The 21,692-nt window shown below is 39.3% G+C and overlaps 3 protein-coding genes across 3 annotated transcripts; all 3 read left to right on the top strand.

Moving 5' to 3' along the window:
* Positions 1–399: 399 nt before the first annotated feature.
* LOC146323737 (cytochrome P450 2J2-like) lies at positions 400–7,413 on the top strand. Its single transcript, XM_084722835.1, has 9 exons — positions 400–684; positions 1,729–1,891; positions 3,361–3,514; positions 3,653–3,809; positions 3,897–4,073; positions 4,581–4,722; positions 4,845–5,032; positions 6,543–6,684; positions 6,857–7,413. Exons 1-9 carry the CDS (start codon positions 502–504, stop codon positions 7,030–7,032), a joined length of 1,482 nt encoding a protein of 493 aa, XP_084578961.1. The 5' UTR covers positions 400–501; the 3' UTR covers positions 7,033–7,413.
* A 1,975-nt stretch (positions 7,414–9,388) lies between these two features.
* On the top strand, positions 9,389–15,627 carry LOC146323736 (cytochrome P450 2J2-like). Its single transcript, XM_084722829.1, has 9 exons — positions 9,389–9,678; positions 10,873–11,035; positions 11,387–11,536; positions 12,628–12,788; positions 12,876–13,052; positions 13,478–13,619; positions 13,741–13,928; positions 14,027–14,168; positions 14,270–15,627. The coding sequence occupies exons 1-9, from the start codon at positions 9,496–9,498 to the stop codon at positions 14,443–14,445; spliced, it is 1,482 nt and encodes a 493-aa protein (XP_084578955.1). The 5' UTR covers positions 9,389–9,495; the 3' UTR covers positions 14,446–15,627.
* A 376-nt stretch (positions 15,628–16,003) lies between these two features.
* On the top strand, positions 16,004–20,672 carry LOC146323735 (cytochrome P450 2J6-like). The gene is made up of 9 exons (XM_084722833.1): positions 16,004–16,285; positions 17,503–17,668; positions 17,763–17,915; positions 18,003–18,163; positions 18,834–19,010; positions 19,108–19,246; positions 19,738–19,925; positions 20,018–20,159; positions 20,264–20,672. The coding sequence occupies exons 1-9, from the start codon at positions 16,094–16,096 to the stop codon at positions 20,440–20,442; spliced, it is 1,497 nt and encodes a 498-aa protein (XP_084578959.1). The 5' UTR covers positions 16,004–16,093; the 3' UTR covers positions 20,443–20,672.
* Positions 20,673–21,692: the final 1,020 nt, after the last annotated feature.

Here is a 21,692-nt window from a genome sequence, read left to right as displayed (position 1 = left end):
TTTATCTTTATTATTGATAACTAATAACTCATTTTATCGCTGCACCCTTAGAAACTGGGCCAAATGTAAATGCTTGTACTTTGAGATGATGAAAAAGTGATGTGCTAAACACATTTGTTCATACACAGCATAAAAATCCCTCAACTGTACAGATCAAAAACTTGTAATGCATTTAAATATGTCTTCACTTTTTTTCTTTTATTTTACCTTGCTACACTAACTGCATCATCGATTCACTAACTGAATATATATATATTTAATCAAAATGATTATGAAGATCTCCTTGTGTCTGTAACATGCAGAAGTTGGGAGAGTTCAATCTCCAGCCTTGTTTGTCAGTTCAGAGGTCCTCTGTGGCCTCCAGTGTTATGTAAGACTTCCTTGTTTGGGTCTTTTTCTCAGAATCATCCACTCCTCACCCTCGTAATGTGAGAGGCACCACTGTCCTGTCTGCAGGAGCAAACTAGGATTTTACAGAGGGCTTTTTGAAATACTTTTATCATGATTTTTGAAGCACTCTTTGAGTGTATGGGCTTTACTAGTTGGCTGTTGTTAAGTATTGTGGTGTTACTTTTGACTGATGTGGTCAGAAACTGGAGGCCACACAGTTTTCCGCCTGGACCCTGGGCTGTGCCTTTTCTGGGAAATGTCTTCACAGGAGTTGACTTCAAAACAATGGAGAAGGTGAGGTGAATAGAAACACTGTTTTTCAAGAGTAGAGTCAAGAATATTAAAGTTGATCATCATTATCCAAGGTGCGATTTGGCTTTCAGAAAGTAGCGTTGTCAACAAGATAAGCACAAAAAGATAAATACAAAATATTATCAAAAAATTGCAACTCAAGTGTTTTTTTTACTGCCTGCCAGTTTGATATCAATGCATAATCACATGTTTTACCCAAAGCAGTGTTTTATTTTCAGCTAGAAAATGGATTGACAAGCAAGTTTTCAAAACAACATCGAACAATTTCTCAGCTTAAAACCTGCCAAATAATCAGCGACAAACTACAGGTCAAAACATGGGAAAATAAGCAGACATTTATTTTTAAGTGAATGAAGTAAAGATAATTGTTTACTATACAGAAAATATGTGATAAACAGTCTTAACAGAAAGTCTTTGACACTTACTGGGAGTTTTTGTAATCATGGGGTGTCTGCCCTGAACAGCTGCTAGATAAATCCCCAAATACAGTCCAGACACTGGTGGTGGTGGTAGCTGACTCTGACACATGAATAAACAAACTGCAGAGAGAAACATATTTAAACTGTAAGATTGTAGGCTAACAATGAAAGTGTGTTGCTGTGCTGCTGTATAGAAGTGACCAGTTGATGGAACAGCTGAAGGAAATTATGAGTGAGCATGCATGAGAACAGTGAGGCTTGTCAGAGAAGTAAATTGGTCAAACGCAAAAAAAAAAAGCTTCCACATTGAACTTTTCTATTTTCGAACTTTTCAAAAATCATGAAAATATGTAGCAAACACAGACAAAGTGCATACAGAGGAACAGTCGTCATAAGGTGAAACTAACTGTATCATGAGCATCAACAACAGACTGAGACGACCTTTTGCAGCAATAGTTGCAATGTAAAGTTACTCAGAGTTAGTCGGAAGTTTTCACATCAATTCATCTGACAAAAACGACTTTTACTTCTATCCAATATGTAATTAATATATCGAAAAGATACAAAATTGTTTGTGAAACACTTCTTAATGTGTTTTTAAATGCAGCTTGCTCAGGAGTATGGTCCCGTGTTCAGCTTGAGGAGAGGCAGTCAGAGGATGGTGTTTATTTCAGGATACAAGATGGTCAAAGAGGCTCTTGTTAACCAGCTGGACAGCTTTGTTGATCGACCCATCATCCCTCTCTTCCACACTACCTTCAAGGGCCTTGGTGAGTATGTATGACGCCACAAATGTCTTTTACTGAATCAAGCTCCTTCGTCAGGGTCAAACTAAATTTCTCTATGACGTGTTGAAGGATGTAACCAGAAATGACAGCTCAGTCAGCTAACTCACATGGGATAAACTACTGTCAATGCCAACTCAGTGTCTTCAATCTGAGTACAAGTAACACAATCACTTTCATATTGTGGGCAGTCAGAGTTTGTGTGCAGGTTAACCTCTGTGGAGATCCATATTTTAGTGACCTTTGTCACTATATTACATGTGGACACTGGGGCTGATTCGAATCATTAGTCAGAATCCCCACAGTCAACTGAGATTCTTCCAGTTGAGCATTCGTTTTTTTTTTTTTTTTTCATTTTTCAGATAGTGCACATTACAGTTGCAGGATAAAATAGGTAGAAGCTTACAAAAATGCACATGGATAACGTCTATTCAATGGGGAATTAAGGAGAATCATATAAATACAGTTTTCTATTCCCTGGTGCACTTATTAAATAAATCCTCAAGACAATACGCACTGATGAAAAAAGGTGAAACAAGTCTTTTTTAGCTGCATCACCGTACACAGAGCAATTCAACAGCATTACAGGTTATAAACTTTACAAACAAGTTTGAAAACCACAAAACTAACTGTGATGGAAGCAGAGAAGACAGATAAAAACACAGCGATGGAAAGGATGGCAACAGTGAGAGACTGTTTTTTTTTTTAAAGAGTAAGATACTTTGTATAACCAGAAACAGATGTTTAATTGTTCTCACCAAACTCACAAGTCTTTTTTTGCAAGTCAGCTTAATTTAAACAAAACAAAATTCACCAAAAATATCTCTGTTCATCTTTCCATTATTCCAACAATTATCAGCTCTGGGTTGGTCAAAGTAAACCCTTAATTTAATGGTGTGAAGAAGTGCACAGCATGCAGGTTCAGGTGATGCCAGATAGCAGCTGCAGTGCTGCTGCAGCCTGAGGCAAGAAGCTCAGCAGAAGCACTGACTTTATACCTGAAGAGGATGCACACTTGTGCTTTCTGTGACTGTAAGAAAATCAGATGTTTTCACATCACCAGTGCCAATGAAAGGCATAACAAGGCATACCCAATTGTACCAAAATCTAATCAGTTCCATCTTGAGTCCAAGTTGTCATTTGTGTCAAGTTTAAAGAAATTCCCTGACGACTTTTGAGATATCATGCTCACAAGAATGGGCCAACCCAAAAACACAATGCGTCCGGCCACAACTGTCACCTGCATGGAGCCATAAAAAGGTTTTCCAAAGTATTTTAAAAACTGTGAATCACAAAGGTCATTCAAAGATGCAGTCAAGGATGTGCACAGAAGAAATGACACTGATTGGTCCAGTAGTATCCAAGATTAGCTGTGGACAAGGTCCAGGCACACACACACACACATATTGGCTTACACCTGGTGAAGATGATAATTTGATATTACATTCTCACAGGTATCGCATTGAGCAGTGGTTACCTGTGGAAGAAGCAGAGGAAGTTTGCCAACTCTCACCTGCGTTACTTTGGCGAGGGCCAGAAGTCACTGGAAAAACATATTGAAGTGGAAAGCAACTACATCTGTGAAGCTTTCAAAGATGAACAAGGCAAGTGGATTCATCTGTTTGGTCACATAACTTTACTGCTGCAAAAATACTGCTAACAGTGTACTGTCATCACATCAGAACTGTACAGAATGTAAGTGTTATTAGTCATCACTTAAATTGAATTCAACATATCCACAGGAAGACCATTCAATCCCCAGTATATCATAACAAATGGAGTGAGTAACATCATCTCCTCTGTGGTCTTTGGACATCGTTTTGAGTACAGCGATCAAAGCTTTCGCAAGATTCTGGAGCTGGACAATGAAGCTGTTGTGCTTGCTGGCTCTGCAAGGGCTCAGGTAATTCTTGAACTGCTTCAACTATCATGTTGTGATCACAAAACAAACTGAGTCTGTTACTGACCTGATGGTTTGCCCCATCACCAGCTGTACGATGCCTTCCCTGGCTTGCTGCAGTACCTGCCAGGACCTCACCAGACTGTTCTCGGCAACTACAGGGAGATCATGAATTTCCTGAAAAAGGAAGTGGAGAAGCACAAGGAAGAGTGGAACCCTGACGACCCTCGTGATTTTATTGATGCCTACCTGGTGGAGATGGATAAGGTAAGACATTTACACATTTTTGGTATAGATCCCTGGAATCCAGGGAAAGGATATCTTAGCAATTTTTCAAGTTTCAAATGAATAGAAAAGAGCCCCTTTTCAAAATGTTTGCTGTAAAAAAAGACTAACTGGGTCAAATTAAAACAAATTTGTTGCTCTTCAATAAGTATTAGAATCTTATCAAGGGTTGATCAAATTCCTTTGCTCACTGATCTGATTAATGAAAAATCTGCCTGACCAAAATACAGTATGTAAAAGGAAACAAACAATTTCTTTTTGAACCTAAACATGACAAGTCAAAGTGAGGCAGAGCAAAGATAACTTGGCAGCCAAGGGCAGGCTAACAGCTAATCTAAGGCCAAGCTTATACTGAGAGACATGGCCAGGCAGAGCATAACAAGGCTACAGCTGAGAGCAGTCATGATGAACCAAAGTCCACTCTCCAGCTAATGGTTACTGTCATGTCATGTAATGTCATAAGTGTGTTTTCTGTTGATGTACGGCCAGAAAAAAGAGGATCCCCAGGCTGGTTTCAACATTGAATCCCTGCTGGTTTGCACCCTGGACCTGATTGAGGCTGGTACAGAAACAACTTCCACCACTTTACGTTGGGCCTTCGTATACATGTTGCACTACCCAGAGATACAGGGTTAGTATTTTATCAATCACCTTAAACACAGGAGTATTCTCATAGATGGTTTTATGCTATTTCAAGTGTACAATGAAGCATTGAGCTGCCATTTGAAGCTGTGACTCTGCTCTTTCACTCAGAGAAAGTCCAGGCAGAGATAGACAGAGTCATTGGACAGTCTCGTCAGCCCAACATGGCCGACAGACCCAACCTGCCTTACACTGACGCTGTCATCCATGAGGTTCAAAGGATGGCAAATATTGTTCCCTTTGGATTCCCAAAAATGGCCAGTAAAGACACAACACTGGGAGGATATTTCATACCTAAGGTAAAGTACTATTACCAGACTCAAGCAGGGAGGAATGACAAGCTGTAAAATTTGTTTTATAGGGTTGAGTACACAATTCTGTACTTTTGAGGGTACTGACCAAATCAGTATACTGAGTACCAGTTCACATTAAAGCAGTCTTTGCCAAATTTTTGTACCAGGGAGTGCGTCTGGGTGAGAGCGTAATAGAGAGTATGAAGATAGAGCAACATCATCCCTGCAGCTTGTTCAAGTCACAGTGATCAGGGCAACAGTGAGCCAAAACAGTTGCAAGGATGGTTACACTTCTTTAAATTCAACACAGACAACACTTGCAATATTTGTAATGTGAAATACAATGCCATCACAAAATATATCTAAAAAATGAAGAGCGTGCTGTGTTTGATAGCCTGAAAGTCAGTCCGCTGCAGAAGCTGTAACTAATGTTAGCATGCCTGCAGCCAGCACCTAAAAAGTTTGATTTAATTTAATTCAATTTTTTGTTGTCCATGGATAACACAACTTTATGTGAGGCACTAACAACATCCAGACAGCACACAAGAAGCAACACACAGCCAGGACAGTGACAGGAATGTGTTTTTGGTATGGAAATACTGTATTTTACCTAAACACATGGTCACAAAAGTTTCAACAGTACAGTCATAAACTTTAAGTTAGTTTTTATCATAATGTGATCTGTCAGCGTTAAGGACAGAGGATGTTGTGTGTTGTACAGATTGTAAAGCACCCTGAAGCAATTTTTTTAATTTGTAATTTCAGGCTATAAAATTTGACTTGAATAGATTGTTAGTTTTACCAACTATCTGGTTAATTGGCTTAGCCAGTTTCCAATATGTATCACTAATTAGCCACAAATTCAATCTGTTTATTCAGCATAGGATTCATTCTTTGGACATGTGTAGTGTGCAGGAGCTCTATGTGGCATGTGAGAACAGGACACAGATCTCAGTGAAGTCATTTCCTCAACCAAGTTTTAACTATGTTCAGAGTGACCGGCAAAAATGGGCTCAACAATACAATTTCAAAGTATTCCAAAATTAAAATATTTAGAATGGGTACATTCTAGGACATGTATTCAGTAACCAGTAGTGAAATACGGTCCAAGGTAACCCTGCAAACACTGCTGGCTGCATCTGAAATTCCATACCAATATGCTTTTTATCACACTGAAACAGTCAGTGAGATTCATTAGTATGTCCAAATCTTAGTATGCAACCAGTATTTGTGAACTGCAGACTATTAATATAGAGTATATATTAGAGTATGCAAGCGCTATGGTAGCAACATCAATAACAACAGGAAGAGAAATGCATGTGCTTCCTCCAAGACGAACAACAGCATTTAATGCCCTGGTGATGGGGTGGAGTGGGTTAAGTACTGGTTTGGAGGGCAGAGGGAGGTAGGGGGAGATTTTTGTTTTGTGTGGTTTTGAAAATGTTCTAAAAAAAGAAAAAAAGTAACAGTGTTGAAAGAGAAGATTGGATTCAATATCTCATCACTCTTTTTCCAGGGCACAGCTATTAGTGCAATGCTTGGGGCTGTGTTGTTTGATAACAATGAGTGGGAGACTCCAGATACCTTCAATCCAGAGCATTTCTTGGATTCAGAGGGCCGGTTTCGCAGAAGAGACGCATTCCTTCCATTTTCAGCAGGTTGTTTTCTAAACTCCTCTACTTTCAGTGATATTATTTGACATTTTATTGTTTACACACACACATTTAACTGTATTGCAGTTCTTTAATTTAGCTTACAGGAATTACGACCAACATGATGATATCATGTGGGTGATGAATCTACTAAAATAAAGCTGCTGTTTCCCTGCAGGTAAACGTGTGTGTTTAGGGGAGCACCTGGCCAGAATGGAGCTGTTCCTTTTCTTTACATGTCTCCTCCAGCGCTTCACGCTCTCTCCTGTTCCTGGAGAAATGCCCAGCTTGGAGGCCGTGGTTGGCTTTACCCTTTCTCCTGAGGAGTTCAGGATGGTGGCCGTGCCTCGCTGACTTTCTTCAACTCTTCTCATCCCAATCAAAAACAAAGCATCGGCATAAAGCTTCAGTGAACTCCTGTACTCCCACAGTGGTCCCACCAAGGTGTTTTCAGTTATTTTGCCTGTATAGATCTCTCCTTAAGACTGTGTGAATGTGTACAATCAAAAGTGATTAACATTTCCTGTTAATTTTGATACACCTGATGAAGAAACCAGCCTGACACCTGTATCAGTACATGGAATTTGGTAACTTCACTAAAAACAGAAATGAAAACACCGATGTGAGAGTACTTGGACTAAGATTGCAATTAACAGCTTGCTGCTAATGGTATAGTTAATTACACTTTTGTCATGTAAGTGTTACATTCTCATTTAACATGAAAATGTAAGAAAATATACTAAATAGACTAAAAAAATCTACTATTCTACAATATACTTGTAGATACACAGTATCTATTCAATTTATTGGTCACACAAACTTTTATCTACTGAACTCAGATAATTTAACAACTTGGTCATTAACACAAACGTAGCTGGTAGGATTTCCTGGCCCCTATCAAAGTGTCAAATCGAGAACCAAGGGACCAACTTTTAGTAGTTGTGCCTGGCATGTAGCCTGCTAGGTGACACTTAAGAGTGGGTCCACAGGCTTAGCTGGTGGACAAGGTTTCTTGGGGGCCCTGATTCCCGGAGCTTGTCTCCTCAGGTTGTTCTCGGGCATCTAGAGCCTACCGGAATCTCCTTCCTGTTTCCTGTAAGTTTTCTCAGGTTAGGAAGTCCGTCAATGGGTATGGAGAGACAACTGGAGCCCTGGTCCTGGTTCCTGGAGGTCTGTCTAGGTTATGGAGCCAACATCACATACCTTACTGCAGGGCCTAGACTCTGCATAGTTGACAGTGTCCAGTGTCAGGTTCCTACAGCCCCTGGCTTCATATTTCATCCCCCAAATCATTAGTTGGCAGGTATGTCCTTTGTCCTCCTGGCACTTGGTAGGTATGACCTTTGTCCACTTGATGAAAACCTAAAACCTGCAGTAGGGTATGTGAAGTGGAGTCAGTAACCTGGCAAGACCTTCAGGACCGTGCACCAGGGCTTCAGTAGGCTCTCCATAGCCAGCAATTTACTCTGTGACCCGGGGAGACCTCCAGGAAAAATGACGAGGGCTCCAGTGGGCTGTACATGCCCCAGGATTTACTCTCTAGCCGAGGGAGACAGGGTATTCTGGACCCAGGGCCCTCAGGAACCTTGCCCAACAGCCTAACCATTTTGTAGAACTTCAGCCCTGCAAAGGTGCACAGACTATCCATTTCACATACTGTGGGAGCCATGTATTTGATTTATGTTTAATATACTTGGTTTCTGATTTGCATGTAATAATTCCTCCAAACACTAGGGGAATGTAGAGGTTAGGCTTAAGGCCAGAAGAGATTTAAAGTAATAGCATCAATCACAGGTGTTGCAACCGGAGGGAGGCAATCAGTTTTGACAGTGCTCAGTCAGCACTGTGGCTGTATTTTGTTTGTTTTAAGTTGTTTAAATAAATGCAGTGTGATGACGATAAGCAACTGGTGAGCCTGGACCTTGTTTTTCTGAGTACATGTTTGAACAATTGTAGCCCGATTAGCAGCCAGTAGCGGCTAAAGTGTAGGACCTAGTCACTACACATACCTTACTGCAGCTTGCTGATACCATCATGCTGACCTGTATTTAATTCAGATTCAACTTGGATTCTTTCTTATTGGTTGCCACCACTATTGTTGTTTATTACTAATAAAAAAAATCTGGGGTTGATGGCATGTACTTTTCTCAGCTTCCACAAAAGGTTCAAGAACCACTGGTTTAGGCTAAAGTTCAGGGTTGTGGCTAATCAAATAATTGTGAAAGGTAAGGGTTATCACATAATTAGAAAAGCAGCATGTTGCAAGGGCCCTTACAAGTACAGCAGTAAAATCATTACATGCAGGTGAATGGTCATTTCTAATATATTGCTGATAATCACTGTACTCTTTTATTGTTGCACCCTTTGAAATGGGGTCAAATGTAGGTAGCAGTTAAGGGTTTGTATTTTGAGATTATGAACACTGATCTACTAAACAAATCTTGTTCCATATGCCTGCAAACAAATCCAAGGAATCCAAGCCAAAAACTTATGATGTATCTGAAGATGCCTTTACATTTTTAACCTCACTTTGCCAGCTGCTTCATTGATTCACTGACTAACTACTGGTAAATATTTTGTATTAAATTATTATGACCTCCAAGTGACTATGTGCATACAGTCAACCACCAGGAAGAGTTCAAGCACCAGGCCTGAGGTTATGAGAGGCCACCAGTGTTACATAACATATATTTGATTGGGGCTTTTTTTTTGCAAGCCTTCTCCATTCCTTACCCACATAATCTGAGCCACACCACCACCATCCTTACTGTAGGAGCAAACTGATTTGAGAGACAGTTTTTTTGAACTATCTTCATCATGATCTTTCAAGGACTTTTTGAATGCATGAGCTTTGCTAGTTGGCTGTTGTTAAGTATTGTGGTGTTACTTTTGACTGATGTGGTCAGAAACTGGAGGCCACACAGTTTTCCGCCTGGACCCTGGGCTGTGCCTTTTTTGGGAAATGTCTTCACAGGAGTTGACTTCAAAACAATGGAGAAGGTGAGGTGAACAATAATACCTTGTTTTCCAAGAGCAGAATAGAGAAGAATCGAGCTGATCTTTTAATATCCAAGGGGTAATATGCTTTTCAGAAAGTAGCCAACTCAAATGTTGTTTTCTCACTAAATTTGATTTCAGTGCATCTTCATGTATTTTACGCAGACCAAAGTTGTGATTTTTCTAAATAACATGCAACATTTTATAAAGCTTAAAACATGCCACATAATTAGTGACAAACTGTCGGTCAATTCATGTAGAATTAGTGCTTATTTAATTAGATTAGTTCTGATCAGAGCTTTGCAAAACTAGGTTCAAAACTAATGAATCCAGATGTCAAATTAAATAGAGCTCTGTTGGACAATTAAAATCTCACTTTAAACCCAAGTTTAGTGACTCAAATTAAAGGTACTACTTTCATATTTAGTTGATTTTGGAGGCCAAAAAGCAGTAATGTTAACACTATAATAATGACAAAATACAATGGCAAAAATAAAATGATCTAAATAAACATCTCTTCCTGCTTCTTTTTAAGTGGCTAACATACTAGTCACTGTAACTTTTCCTGGGAAAATGTAAACACAGGCTCGTTTCATCTGATTTCAAGGAGAATCTGACATGGTGGCAGCCATTCAGAATAATTATATTGAAATTGGCAATCATCTTGCTGATGGTCTGATTAATTTACATAGGTTATATAGAGGCATCAGTAAGAAATTGAGACTGTTTTATAACCACTTAAAACTCCTTGTACAGGTTTCAAATAGGGTTTAACTAATCTTGAGATGCTTGCCTACCCAAATTACAGTATATAAATAAATAAATAAATAATAAATTTGAGTGCTGTTGCAACCTAGTAAGTATAAAAGAGGTGGCAAAAAAGCTTTTAAGCTGCTCTATTCATCAACAAAACATGAGACTTCATTGTTTGCAAGCTCTCTTAAAAGTTAAAATGTTGTTTTGTTTGTTCACAAGCTAAAAAGTTGATGTACATTATTGCTTGCTAGCTAGCTATAAAGTTCACTAAACATTATGTTGTTTGCTAGCTAGTTAAAAAGTTCGTTAGCCCACTCATAGTGGCTCAGCAGAGAAGCTCTAATTTCTCCTCTGATTCAACTGGGTTGAGTCTATCTCTGATTATTTTTGTCATTCCATCTAGAAATTAAATCTAGGTTTGTGAATTGTTTTCAAATGCAGCTTGCTCAGGAGTATGGTCCCGTGTTCAGCTTGAGAAGAGGCAGTCAGAGGATGGTGTTTATTTCAGGGTTCAAGATGGTCAAAGAGGCTCTTATCCACCAGCTGGACAGCTTTGCTGATCGACCTGTCATCCCTCTCTTCCATGATATCTTAAAGGGCCTTGGTTAGTATGTGAGAACAAGAATGTATGGCACTTCAACTGTCTTTTACTGAATTAAGGAATTGACCAGAACTCACAGCTTTGTCAGCCAACTCAGATGGAACAAACTATATTATCAATTGTCAATCAATTATCAATGGGTAATGTTGATATTTTGCCATCTACACGCTGACTTCATCGCTCCCTACAAAGATACATCAAACACAGCACAGCAGAGATTTAGGGAGTGAGAGTAATGTTTTCAACGTAGGTGCCTATAAAGTCATATGCACAGCACAATACATGTTATGCATGCAGCAGTCTTTGTGCAGGGCCTGTCTGCTTTGTAAAGAATTGGATATAACATTCCCACAGGCATAGGTTTCAGCAGTGGTTACCTGTGGAAGAAGCAGAGGAAGTTTGCCAACTCTCACCTGCGTTACTTTGGAGAGGGCCAGAAGTCACTGGAAAAAAATACTGAAGTGGAAAGCAACTACATCTGTGAAGCTTTCAAAGACGAACAAGGCAAGTAGATTACACAGATTTATTACAATGCTTTGCTGAATACTTGATTCTGATTGGCCTTATTATAGCATTCTATGGTTATCTCTGAATAGCAGTCTAATGTTCTGATCATAGACTCTTGAGGACTTGGCAGAAGCAATAAATCAATAAAATCATTTAAAAATAAATAAATCAATATGTTGTGTAAAATTATTGACATTTTTAGTAAGTAGCCATGTAATAAGCAGGATAATGTCCAGGACTCCAATGTCTTGTATCACCCTGGCTGTGGTTATTTTGCAATTACCCAGTCATTGTACATTGTCCCTTCCTGATCTGTTTAGATAACTTGCCTACAGCAAAATTACTGCTAATAATGTACTGTCATCACATTACAATTGACCCTTCCTAAGTTCTACCCCTTTTTGTGCTCCAGTAACAGTTGAGCAAGCTTGGTACTCAGCAGAACCTTTAATTTCAGCCTTAATTGGCGTGTTAAATCTGTAAAACACATCACAACAGATAGAAATATTCTTGCATGCATACATGGATAGCTGTGTACACCACAGATGCGTAATGTACCACCTTGCATTTGGTATTTTTAAGATTTCAACTGAGTGTGCAACATATTAAATTGAGGGTATGATGCATGTTCTTGCACCCTTGTAGATCCTTACCTGCTCGTGCAGACCATAAAATCAGCAAAATAACATGACTCAAATTACCCTCCAAACACAACCACCAGTGGATTCAGCCAATAGCCCATATATTCTTTCAATCACTTAACCCTATGGCAATTGTAGAAAGACTCTCCATCCACTGAGTCAGCATGTATGAGTTAGCCAGCTCGTCCCATTAGTTCATGTAAACTTTTTCAAGTAATACTCATGGCTCTAGAGAGTAAGTGACTGTGCACATTCAGAAATGCTCATGTTTTCAACAGCTATTCTTAAGAAACAAGCCAACAAAACTTACTAGCTAGTGTTAGCTAACGTGTTTAAAATTGTTTTGCCTCCAGAAAGTTGATTCAGGTTACCAAAAGGGGCAGGACTTATAACGAGTCAATTGTGCAGAATTAATCATCACTTAAATTGAATTCAACATATCCACAGGAAGACCATTCAATCCCCAGTATATCATAACAAATGGAGTGAGTAACATCATCTCCTCTGTGGTCTTTGGACATCGTTTTGAGTACAGCGATCAAAGCTTTCGCAAGATTCTGGAGCTGGACAATGAAGCCATTGTGCTTGCTGGTTCTACAAGGGCTCAGGTAATTCTTGAACTGCCTCAACTATCATGTCGTGTTCACAAAACAAACTGAGTCTGTTACTGACCTGATGGTTTGCCCCATCACCAGCTGTACGATGCCTTCCCTGGCTTGATGCAGTACCTGCCAGGACCTCACCAGACTGTTCACGGCAACTACAGGGAGATCATGAATTTCCTGAAAAAGGAAGTGGAGAAGCACAAGGAAGAGTGGAACCCTGACGACCCTCGTGATTTTATTGATGCCTACCTGGCAGAGATGGAAAAAGTAAGACATTTACACATTTTTGGCAAAGACCCCTGGAATCCAGGAAAATCATTTTCAAGTTTCAAATGAACAGAAAATAGGCATCATTACTAACAACTGTGCCTTTCCTGCTGTAACAAGTCAAAATATCTGCTGAGAAAAACCCAACCCATAATGTTTGCCATAATGTATACCAACAGAAAGGGGAAAAATTTCTTCATGCTCATTTCATGCGATTAAAAAGTTTCCATCGAGTTCTGCATGGCTCAGAATCCTTACCAGTTTCTTTGCTTCAACCATAGATCAGCATTTAATAATTTACTGGGATAAATTACTGTAAAATGTCATGTTGCATCTAAGGCTAATGTCAGAACTAAGCAATAAAAGCATGGCTCTGTGATTAATGTCATACAATCAAATTAAATGTTTTTCTGATGCACTGCCAGAAAAAAGAGGATCCCCAGGCTGGTTTCAACATTGAATGCCTGCTGGTTTGCACCCTGGATCTGATTGAGGCTGGTACAGAAACAACTTCCACCACTTTACGTTGGGCCTTCGTATACATGTTGCACTACCCAGAGATACAGGGTTAGTATTTTATCAATCACCTTAAGCACAGGAATATTCTCATAGATGGTTTTATGATATTTCAAGTGTACAATGTCCATTGAGCTGCCATTTGAAGCTGTGACTTTGCTCTTTCACTCAGAGAAAGTCCAGGCAGAGATAGACAGAGTCATTGGACAGTCTCGTCAGCCCAACATGGCCGACAGACCCAACCTGCCTTACACTGACGCTGTCATCCATGAGGTTCAAAGGATGGCAAATATTGTTCCCTTTGGACTGCCAAAAATGGCCAGTAAAGACACAACACTGGGAGGATATTTTATACCTAAGGTAAAGTACTATTACCAGAGTGGGAGGAATGACAAGCTGTAAAAATTGTAAATTATTTTTGCGCAGCTGAAATCAACATCTCATCACTCTGTTTCCAGGGCACATCAGTTCACACAATGCTTGGATCTGTGCTGTTGGATAAGAATGAATGGGCAACTCCAGATAGCTTCAATCCAGAGCATTTCTTGGATTCAGAGGGCCATTTTCGCCGAAGAGATGCCTTCCTTCCGTTTTCAGCAGGTTTATGCTAATTTACACTATTGTATCAGAATACATTTTTGAAATAACCCTCCTAACCCTGGTGAGGAATCAACTAACATGAAGCTGCTGTTTCCCTGCAGGTAAACGTCTGTGTATAGGAGAGTCCCTGGCCAGAATGGAGTTGTTCATTTTCTTTACATGTCTCCTCCAACGATTCAGCTTCTCTCCTGTTCCTGGAGAAATGCCCAGCTTGGAGGCTGTGCAGGGCCTCACCCGTTCCCCCGAGGAGTTCAGGATGGTGGCCGTGCCTCGCTGACTTTCTCCACCTCTTTTCATTCCAACCAAAGATAACGCATCAGCACAAAGCATCAGTGATCTCCTGTACTGGTTCTCCCACTGAGGTGTATTCTGTTATTTTGTCACGTCCTAAAAGTCCAGTATATAAGATTTAGAGGTATTTATTGGCAGTAATATGACAAGAATGGTTTGAACAGGTCCTCTTTCATCAGGATGCCATGTTGAATTGCTATGCTCTTGATACATCCTTGTGCATTCTTCGTGGGTTTCGCAGCCAGTATGCTTGGAAGGGGAGAGTGAGACAAGTTTGTTGCAATCCACTATCTCACCATTAGATGCCACTAAATCACACACACTGGTCCTTTAAGATTGTGTGAATGTGCACAATTAAAGTTGATCAACATTTCCTGGTAGTTTTGTTGCACCTGATGGGCAAACCATTAATTAATTCATTAATTTGGTGACTTCGCTGAAAATAAGAGTCTGTGTGAGAGTACTTGGACTTTACGATCACAAATAACAGCTTGCTGCTTATGTTCTAGCTAATTTACAGTTGACAAAGTTTGCTATGGAAGCATTACATTCTCTCTTACAATGACAATGTTTAAGCAATATAAATAACTATTCTGCTCTTCTGCAATATACTTGTACTGATACAGTATCTATATCTGTGGTGGGACAGTCTACTGCATCTGAGAAAATTGCATGGTCATTAACCTGTGACATTCATAAACTGCTGATTCATTTAGTGTTACCTAATGTAACGAGCCAATACTAACTTGATCATTCATCAGTAACAACAAATTAGTTACATATGATTTACTTTACAATACAAAAAAATCAGTGTAAATTCCTTCTTTGCTTTTGCATCCAGGACATTTTGGTAATCACATTTGGAGAGTAAGATAAAACTTACTTTAGTACATTTGAAATGAACTTCTTGTGTTCTGATTTATGTACATGACCATGTATCTTCATCTACATGTAAAGCCATGCCATCTGTCATTTTCTCAGATTTTTAACAAGAAACCATAATATTCCCAGATGTTTACCTTTAATTGAATGAGCAGTCATCACTTCATCCTCTGATTCTGTTACATCAAACCACGATTTCTTAATAAGGGAATTCAGAAATGTCTGGACAGTCTGTTTAAAGGATGTTTTATTCTGTTCTTCAGTAAAGTGTTTTAATTGTATCACAGAGTTGTCTGTTACGTGTGCTTCAATAACTTAACAAAATCACAATCCTGTTTGCAAAATATTTAAATGTTCCTCAACTTGCCACAGATACCTGATAACATACAATTACATTTCTATCAGTTTGAAGAGATTAAAGACTCTTACTCTGATTTCATGCGGTGGCACAAGGTATGAGATAGATGACTTTTGTTCCTACTGCACTTTGTATTGTTGATATAAGCATGCAGGTGTTGTGCAGTATATTGCTGAATGGAGATAGCGTGACATAATGTGTCTGTATCTGCTTATGTAAGAACACTGTGCACTTTGTACAGACTGAAGTAGTAATTAGTAACGTGTAGTCACTGGGTGTGTGGACCATGCACTGATGTGTAAATAATTGTAAAAACACGTGTTTCAAGTGAGGACAAAGAAAGTCTTGAAAAGCTCAGACCTTCCTCAGACCTTGCTGGTTTAGTTCTTTAACAATGTGGCTTTATAATTTTTTGCTGGGGTTTGACCTCAAAGGGTTGTTCCTCTTTATTTTTGTTTTTATCCTGATAGCTGACTTCCTCAAAAACAGGAATCCTCCAAATTTTCCTCCAGGACCTCTGGCACTTCCCCTTGTGGGGAATTTCTTCAGTGTGGACAACAAACACCCACACAAGTATTTTACCAAGGTAAAGTTTGATACATAGGAGGCTCCATTTTACATGGCTTTAAGGGTCAAACATTAAGAGTAATATCCTTGCTAAAGGCTTTTTTCACTGGGTTTTAGGTTTTTTAAATTAATTGTTTTCAAGTTTATATTTTTTATTTCTAGTGTGAATTTTATTGTGACACTCTAATACATTTAAACTTTAATTCACAATTATCTGAATATCCTTCACAGACACTATGTGCAATTCAGGATAGTGGTATATATGAACAATAACAACATACACTGTACTGAAAAAAAACTACTTGTTTTAATGTCAGTGTTCTGAGTGCTTTAAAGTTTTAGGCTGACTAAACTTGGATAGACAAGTCAAGGTAATTTTGTTATGATTCAAAACAAAGCTTTTCTAGTCAAATAAATTTGATTTTAATTTAGTTGTACTGCAGAAAACATGTTCAGCAAGTTTAAGATGTTAAGTTGAACCAACACCTCCTTAGTCACACTGACCAACACTACAAACAAATCTGATTTCCTTTTACATTTTCTCAGTTTGAAAAGTCTGTTCTTCATTTCACACAGAAAATTTTGCTCCAGCACTGGCACAGACAATATGTGAACCAGCTCCCAGTGAATTTATTACATTTTAAGTTTAAGGGAGTAGCGACTGAATTCAACACTAACATAATTTAATGATTTAACTTTGTACAGTATATTTGTGCTACTCATCATTTCAAGTCAAAAGACTTTGTTAGAGCTTGTGTTTAGAAAGATATTATTAGAGATATTATGAAAATAAATACCAGATATTTTATGTTAATTAAAATTTGTATATTTACGTAAAGGTAATGAGAAAAGATAAGCAGACTGCACTAAACTGCTGTATGATTTTTTTTACAGCATAGCTTTCCCAACAAACTTTCAGCCATTTCAATTAATTATGGTATTAATTAATTCAAATTCAATTCAAATTAATTCAATGTACAGTAAATTAAAGTTCAGACACTTAAGGAGGTGTACATTTGCATTTGAACCAGATTTTTATATTAAAACTAAAGGTGGATACTGACATCTGGTGGTCAAATTGTAAACATGGACATTTTGACCTCTAAGCACACTCTGCACACCAGGTAGCCCATTTGTTCCCCAGCATCAACTGATTGGTTTTGTTTTTGAACAATTTAGAAAGTTCATATGATGCAGTAATGTGTTGCAGTTCATTGGTGTTTGTTTTGTCCACAGCTGGCTGAAGCCTATGGGAATGTGTTCAGCGTCCGCTTGGGCAGTGAAAAGATGGTGTTTGCATCTGGGTACAAGATGGTGAAGGAAGCCATTGTGAACCAAGCTGAGAACTTTGTGGATCGACCATACAGTCCAGTTCAGGACAGATTTTACTCAGGAACCACAGGTGTACAAATCTATCTCTGTCTTTTGTCTCATTCTGTGCAGAAATTAGTTCCTCTGAACCATTAACCCGATTTCCTCTGCATGCTTGTGTTCAGACGGTCTGTTCATGAGCAACGGTGAAATATGGAGGAGACAGAGGCGCTTTGCCTTGTCTACCTTACGCAGCTTTGGCCTGGGCAAAAGCACCATAGAGCAGAGTATCTGTGAGGAGATTCAACACCTGCAAGAGGAGATAGAGAAGGAGAAAGGTGGTTCATGATGAGTTGAAAATAAGCTCCTAATCAGTTGCATTAGCTCTTCAGCAATTATCTAAACAGCAGACGCCTTTTCTGCAGGTGCACCATTCAACCCAGCAGGTCTCTTCAACAACGCTGTCTCCAACATCATTTGCCAGCTGGTGATGGGGAAACGGTTTGAATACAGCGACCACAAATTCCAGATGATGCTGAAGTATCTGTCCGAAATTGTCCGGCTGGAAGGCTCAATATGGAGTCTAGTAAGTCAGTCAAATCTATTTGGTTGTGGGAGTTGGCTGACTCTTCCTAAGTTATTCCCCTTTTTACTCTGTCCTACTGGTATCTCAGTCAGCTTTCTCCTTCACTGTAAAAGCAACACGTGTAATGACATCTTAAAGTGGCTACAAGGAGCTTTCATATTGTGTTGACTTTGGAGGCCCCTGTGGACAAAAGCAGCATTGTTTCCACAGCCATAACCACAAAATATAATGTCAAAACTAAAATTATCTAAGTAATCTCTTCTGTTTTGTCGTAACCAGCTAATGTACTACTCACTGTAATTTTGGCGGGGAAAATATGAACACAGTCTCATTTCATCTGATTTCACAGTTTCACATCTTCTACATGTTGGAACCACCAGAGTCAGAGGACAGAATGGTATTTAGTTTTCTTCTGTGTTGGTTGTTGGAACTGAAGTGAACTGCTGGGCTTTTTATATCAGTTATATTCACATGAAGGGTTGTTTGAACTGGTATGAAGCTGCGAGCTCAACTGATATTGGAGCATAGAGCAAAAAAAAGGGCGGGGCTTAGGAAGGGTCAGTCCTCCATAAACAACTGAGAGGTCAATGTCAGTGATCATAATTTATCACAACAGGTGAAAGGTGATGTGAATGAAAGTTTCTCTGACCCACTGCTTTTTTCCGAGTAGCTGTACGAGTCCTTCCCCAGAGTGATGAAGCACATGCCAGGTCCTCACAACAAAATGTTCAGCCATTTCAACGCCGTCCTAGACTTTATCAGTGAGGAGGTGATGAGTCACAAGAAGGACCTGGACCACAACAATCCCCGGGACTACATTGACACTTTCATCATTGAAATGGAGAAAGTATGTGAACTACTGCATTGATCACATTGCACTGTGTATCACCTCCTCCACTGGACACACTATTCACTACTGGTGTCCTCTCTGCATTTCTGAATAGCACAAAGAGTCTGACCTGGGCTTCACCGAGACCAATCTGGCTCTGTGCTCTCTGGACCTGTTCCTGGCTGGAACGGAGACAACCTCCACCACACTGCTGTGGGCTTTGGTTTATCTAATCAAACACCCAGATGTCCAGGGTAGGAGACATGCAAGGCCCTACATTATGGGGTCATAACAGCGCCATACAAAACAAAAATCTGAAAAAGAATAAGACAATAAATGATTAATTAAAAAGAGAAATAAATAAAAGAATGAGTAAATGTGGAAATATAAATACAAATAACAAAATAAAAGAAGCATTTTCATTTATTTTCACATATATTTGATAATTTATTTCTGTATTTATTTATTTAATTTGTTTCTGGTTTATTTATTTATTTATTTATTATTATTATTATTATTATTATTATTATTATTATTATTATTATTATTATTATTACTATGTTAATTATATATATTTCTCTTTGAATTTCCACATTTTTACTGACTTGTCTCCTTTTTTGTGGTCCTCGTATGACTGCATACAACACAGATCTAATGGTGAAACAACACAGAAATTGCTACTGGCAACTTTGAGCTAAGCATGAATACTCACATGCCCATTCCTTTCATTTTCTTGTATTTGTAGACAAAGTCCATGCAGAGATAGACAGAGTTATTGGACAGACCCGCCAGCCCGCTATGGCTGACAGACCCAACCTGCCCTACACTGATGCTGTCATCCACGAGATCCAGAGGATCGGAAACATCGTTCCTCTCAATGGACTCAGATTGGCCGCCAAGGACACGACACTGGGCGGTTACTTCATACCCAAGGTCAGTTTAAGTCTCACCAGGTTTATCCCTTGAAAGATTTTCAGGATTTAAAGTGTTCTTGTTGGCCTAAACCTGTGGATCTCGTTTTTTAGGGTACAGCTTTGATGCCCATGCTGACCTCTGTGCTGTTTGACAAGACTGAATGGGAGACTCCAGACAGCTTCAACCCAGGACACTTCCTGGATGCTGAGGGAAAGTTTGTGAAGAGAGAAGCTTTCTTAGCCTTCTCTGCAGGTAACCCAAGTTCACCTTGATCTTGAACACAACCTGAACCAGAATATAAGTTTGATCCTGAGCTCTAACGCCTTCATGTGTGTTTGTGTTTGTGGACTCTTCAGGGAAACGTGTGTGTCTTGGAGAAGGCCTCGCCAAGATGGAGCTGTTCCTGTTTTTGGTCGGTTTGCTGCAGAAGTTCTCTTTCTCTGTTCCTGATGGAGTAGAGCTGAGTACAGAGGGAGTTACTGGAACTACACGTGTACCGCATCCCTTCAAAGTTTATGCCAAGGCTCGCATCTGAATCATGCAACACATCACTGAAATATTTTACATCCAACTAATGTGTAACTGCACAACACTTTAGGAGACAAAGCTGTGGGTACTTTTCAGTTTCAATTTCACTGTTGTATGACTGCTTTGTGAACTACTGAAGACCTGTTTATTTTATCTGCCTGTACATTTAATTCTGTAAGATAAAGTTAATTTTTATAAAGAAACACAGTTCTAGTAAAGGCAGCATTTACAACACTCTTCCCTTTGTCCTTGTAGTCATTAACGACAACATGCATGAAGATACATTACACATATATTTGACCAATCACCCAGTGCTATGGCAATTGTAGGAAATAGTCCATCCATTGAGTGAGCATGTATGGGTTGGCCAGTGTGGTCTCACTGGTTAATAAGCTCTCTGGAATCCGGGTAAAGGATATGTTAACAATTTTTCAAGTTTCAAACAAACAGAAAGGAGCCATCATTAATGTTATTAGTATCGCCTGTGCATTTGCTGCAATGACAAGTCAAAATGTCTGCTGAGAAAAAGGCTAAGGCTCAGTCAAAATGAAAGTAAATTTGTTCATTCTCTTCTCATGCCATTAAAAAGTTTCCATTGAGTTCTGCATGGCTCACAATCTTTACCAGCTACTTCATCAAACGTGTGCAGCTGATATCAACATCTCATCGCTCTGTTTCCAGAGCACAGCAGTTCAGACAGTCTGTTCAGTTCGGTCAGTGCTGTTTGATAAGAATTCATGGGCGACTCAAGATATCTTCAATCCAAGGCATTTCTTGGATTCAGAGGCCCAGCTGCACAGACCCCTTCCTTCCGTTTTCAGCAGATTTTTTTCTAAACTCCTCTACTTTCAATGATAGTATTTCGTTTACTGGAATCGCTACAACCATACAGCACTTATGATATCATGTGACTGAGGAATCTACTAACATAAAGCTGCTGTATCCCTGCAGGTAAACGTGTGTATAGGGGAGTCCCTGGCCAGAATGGAGTTCATTTTCTTTACATGTCTCCTCCAATGCTTCAAATTCTCTCCTGTTCCTGGAGAAATGCCCAGTTTGGAGGCTGTGCAGGGCTTCACCTATTCCCCCGAGGAGTTCAGGGTGGTAGCTGTAGTTTTCTCCACCCATTCTCATCCCAACCAAAGCACAAAGCATTAATGACCCTCCCATCGAGGTGTTATCTGTTTTTTTGCCTGCTGTGTGGACCACTTCTTAAAAGTCTGACATGTAAGATTTAGAGGGATTTATTGGCAGCAT

Source organism: Lutjanus erythropterus, chromosome 7 (assembly GCF_056507025.1).
Source record: "Lutjanus erythropterus isolate fLutEry1 chromosome 7, fLutEry1.hap2, whole genome shotgun sequence".
Classification (NCBI taxonomy): domain Eukaryota; kingdom Metazoa; phylum Chordata; class Actinopteri; order Lutjaniformes; family Lutjanidae; genus Lutjanus; species Lutjanus erythropterus.
This window is presented reverse-complemented; position numbering and strand designations above follow the sequence as displayed.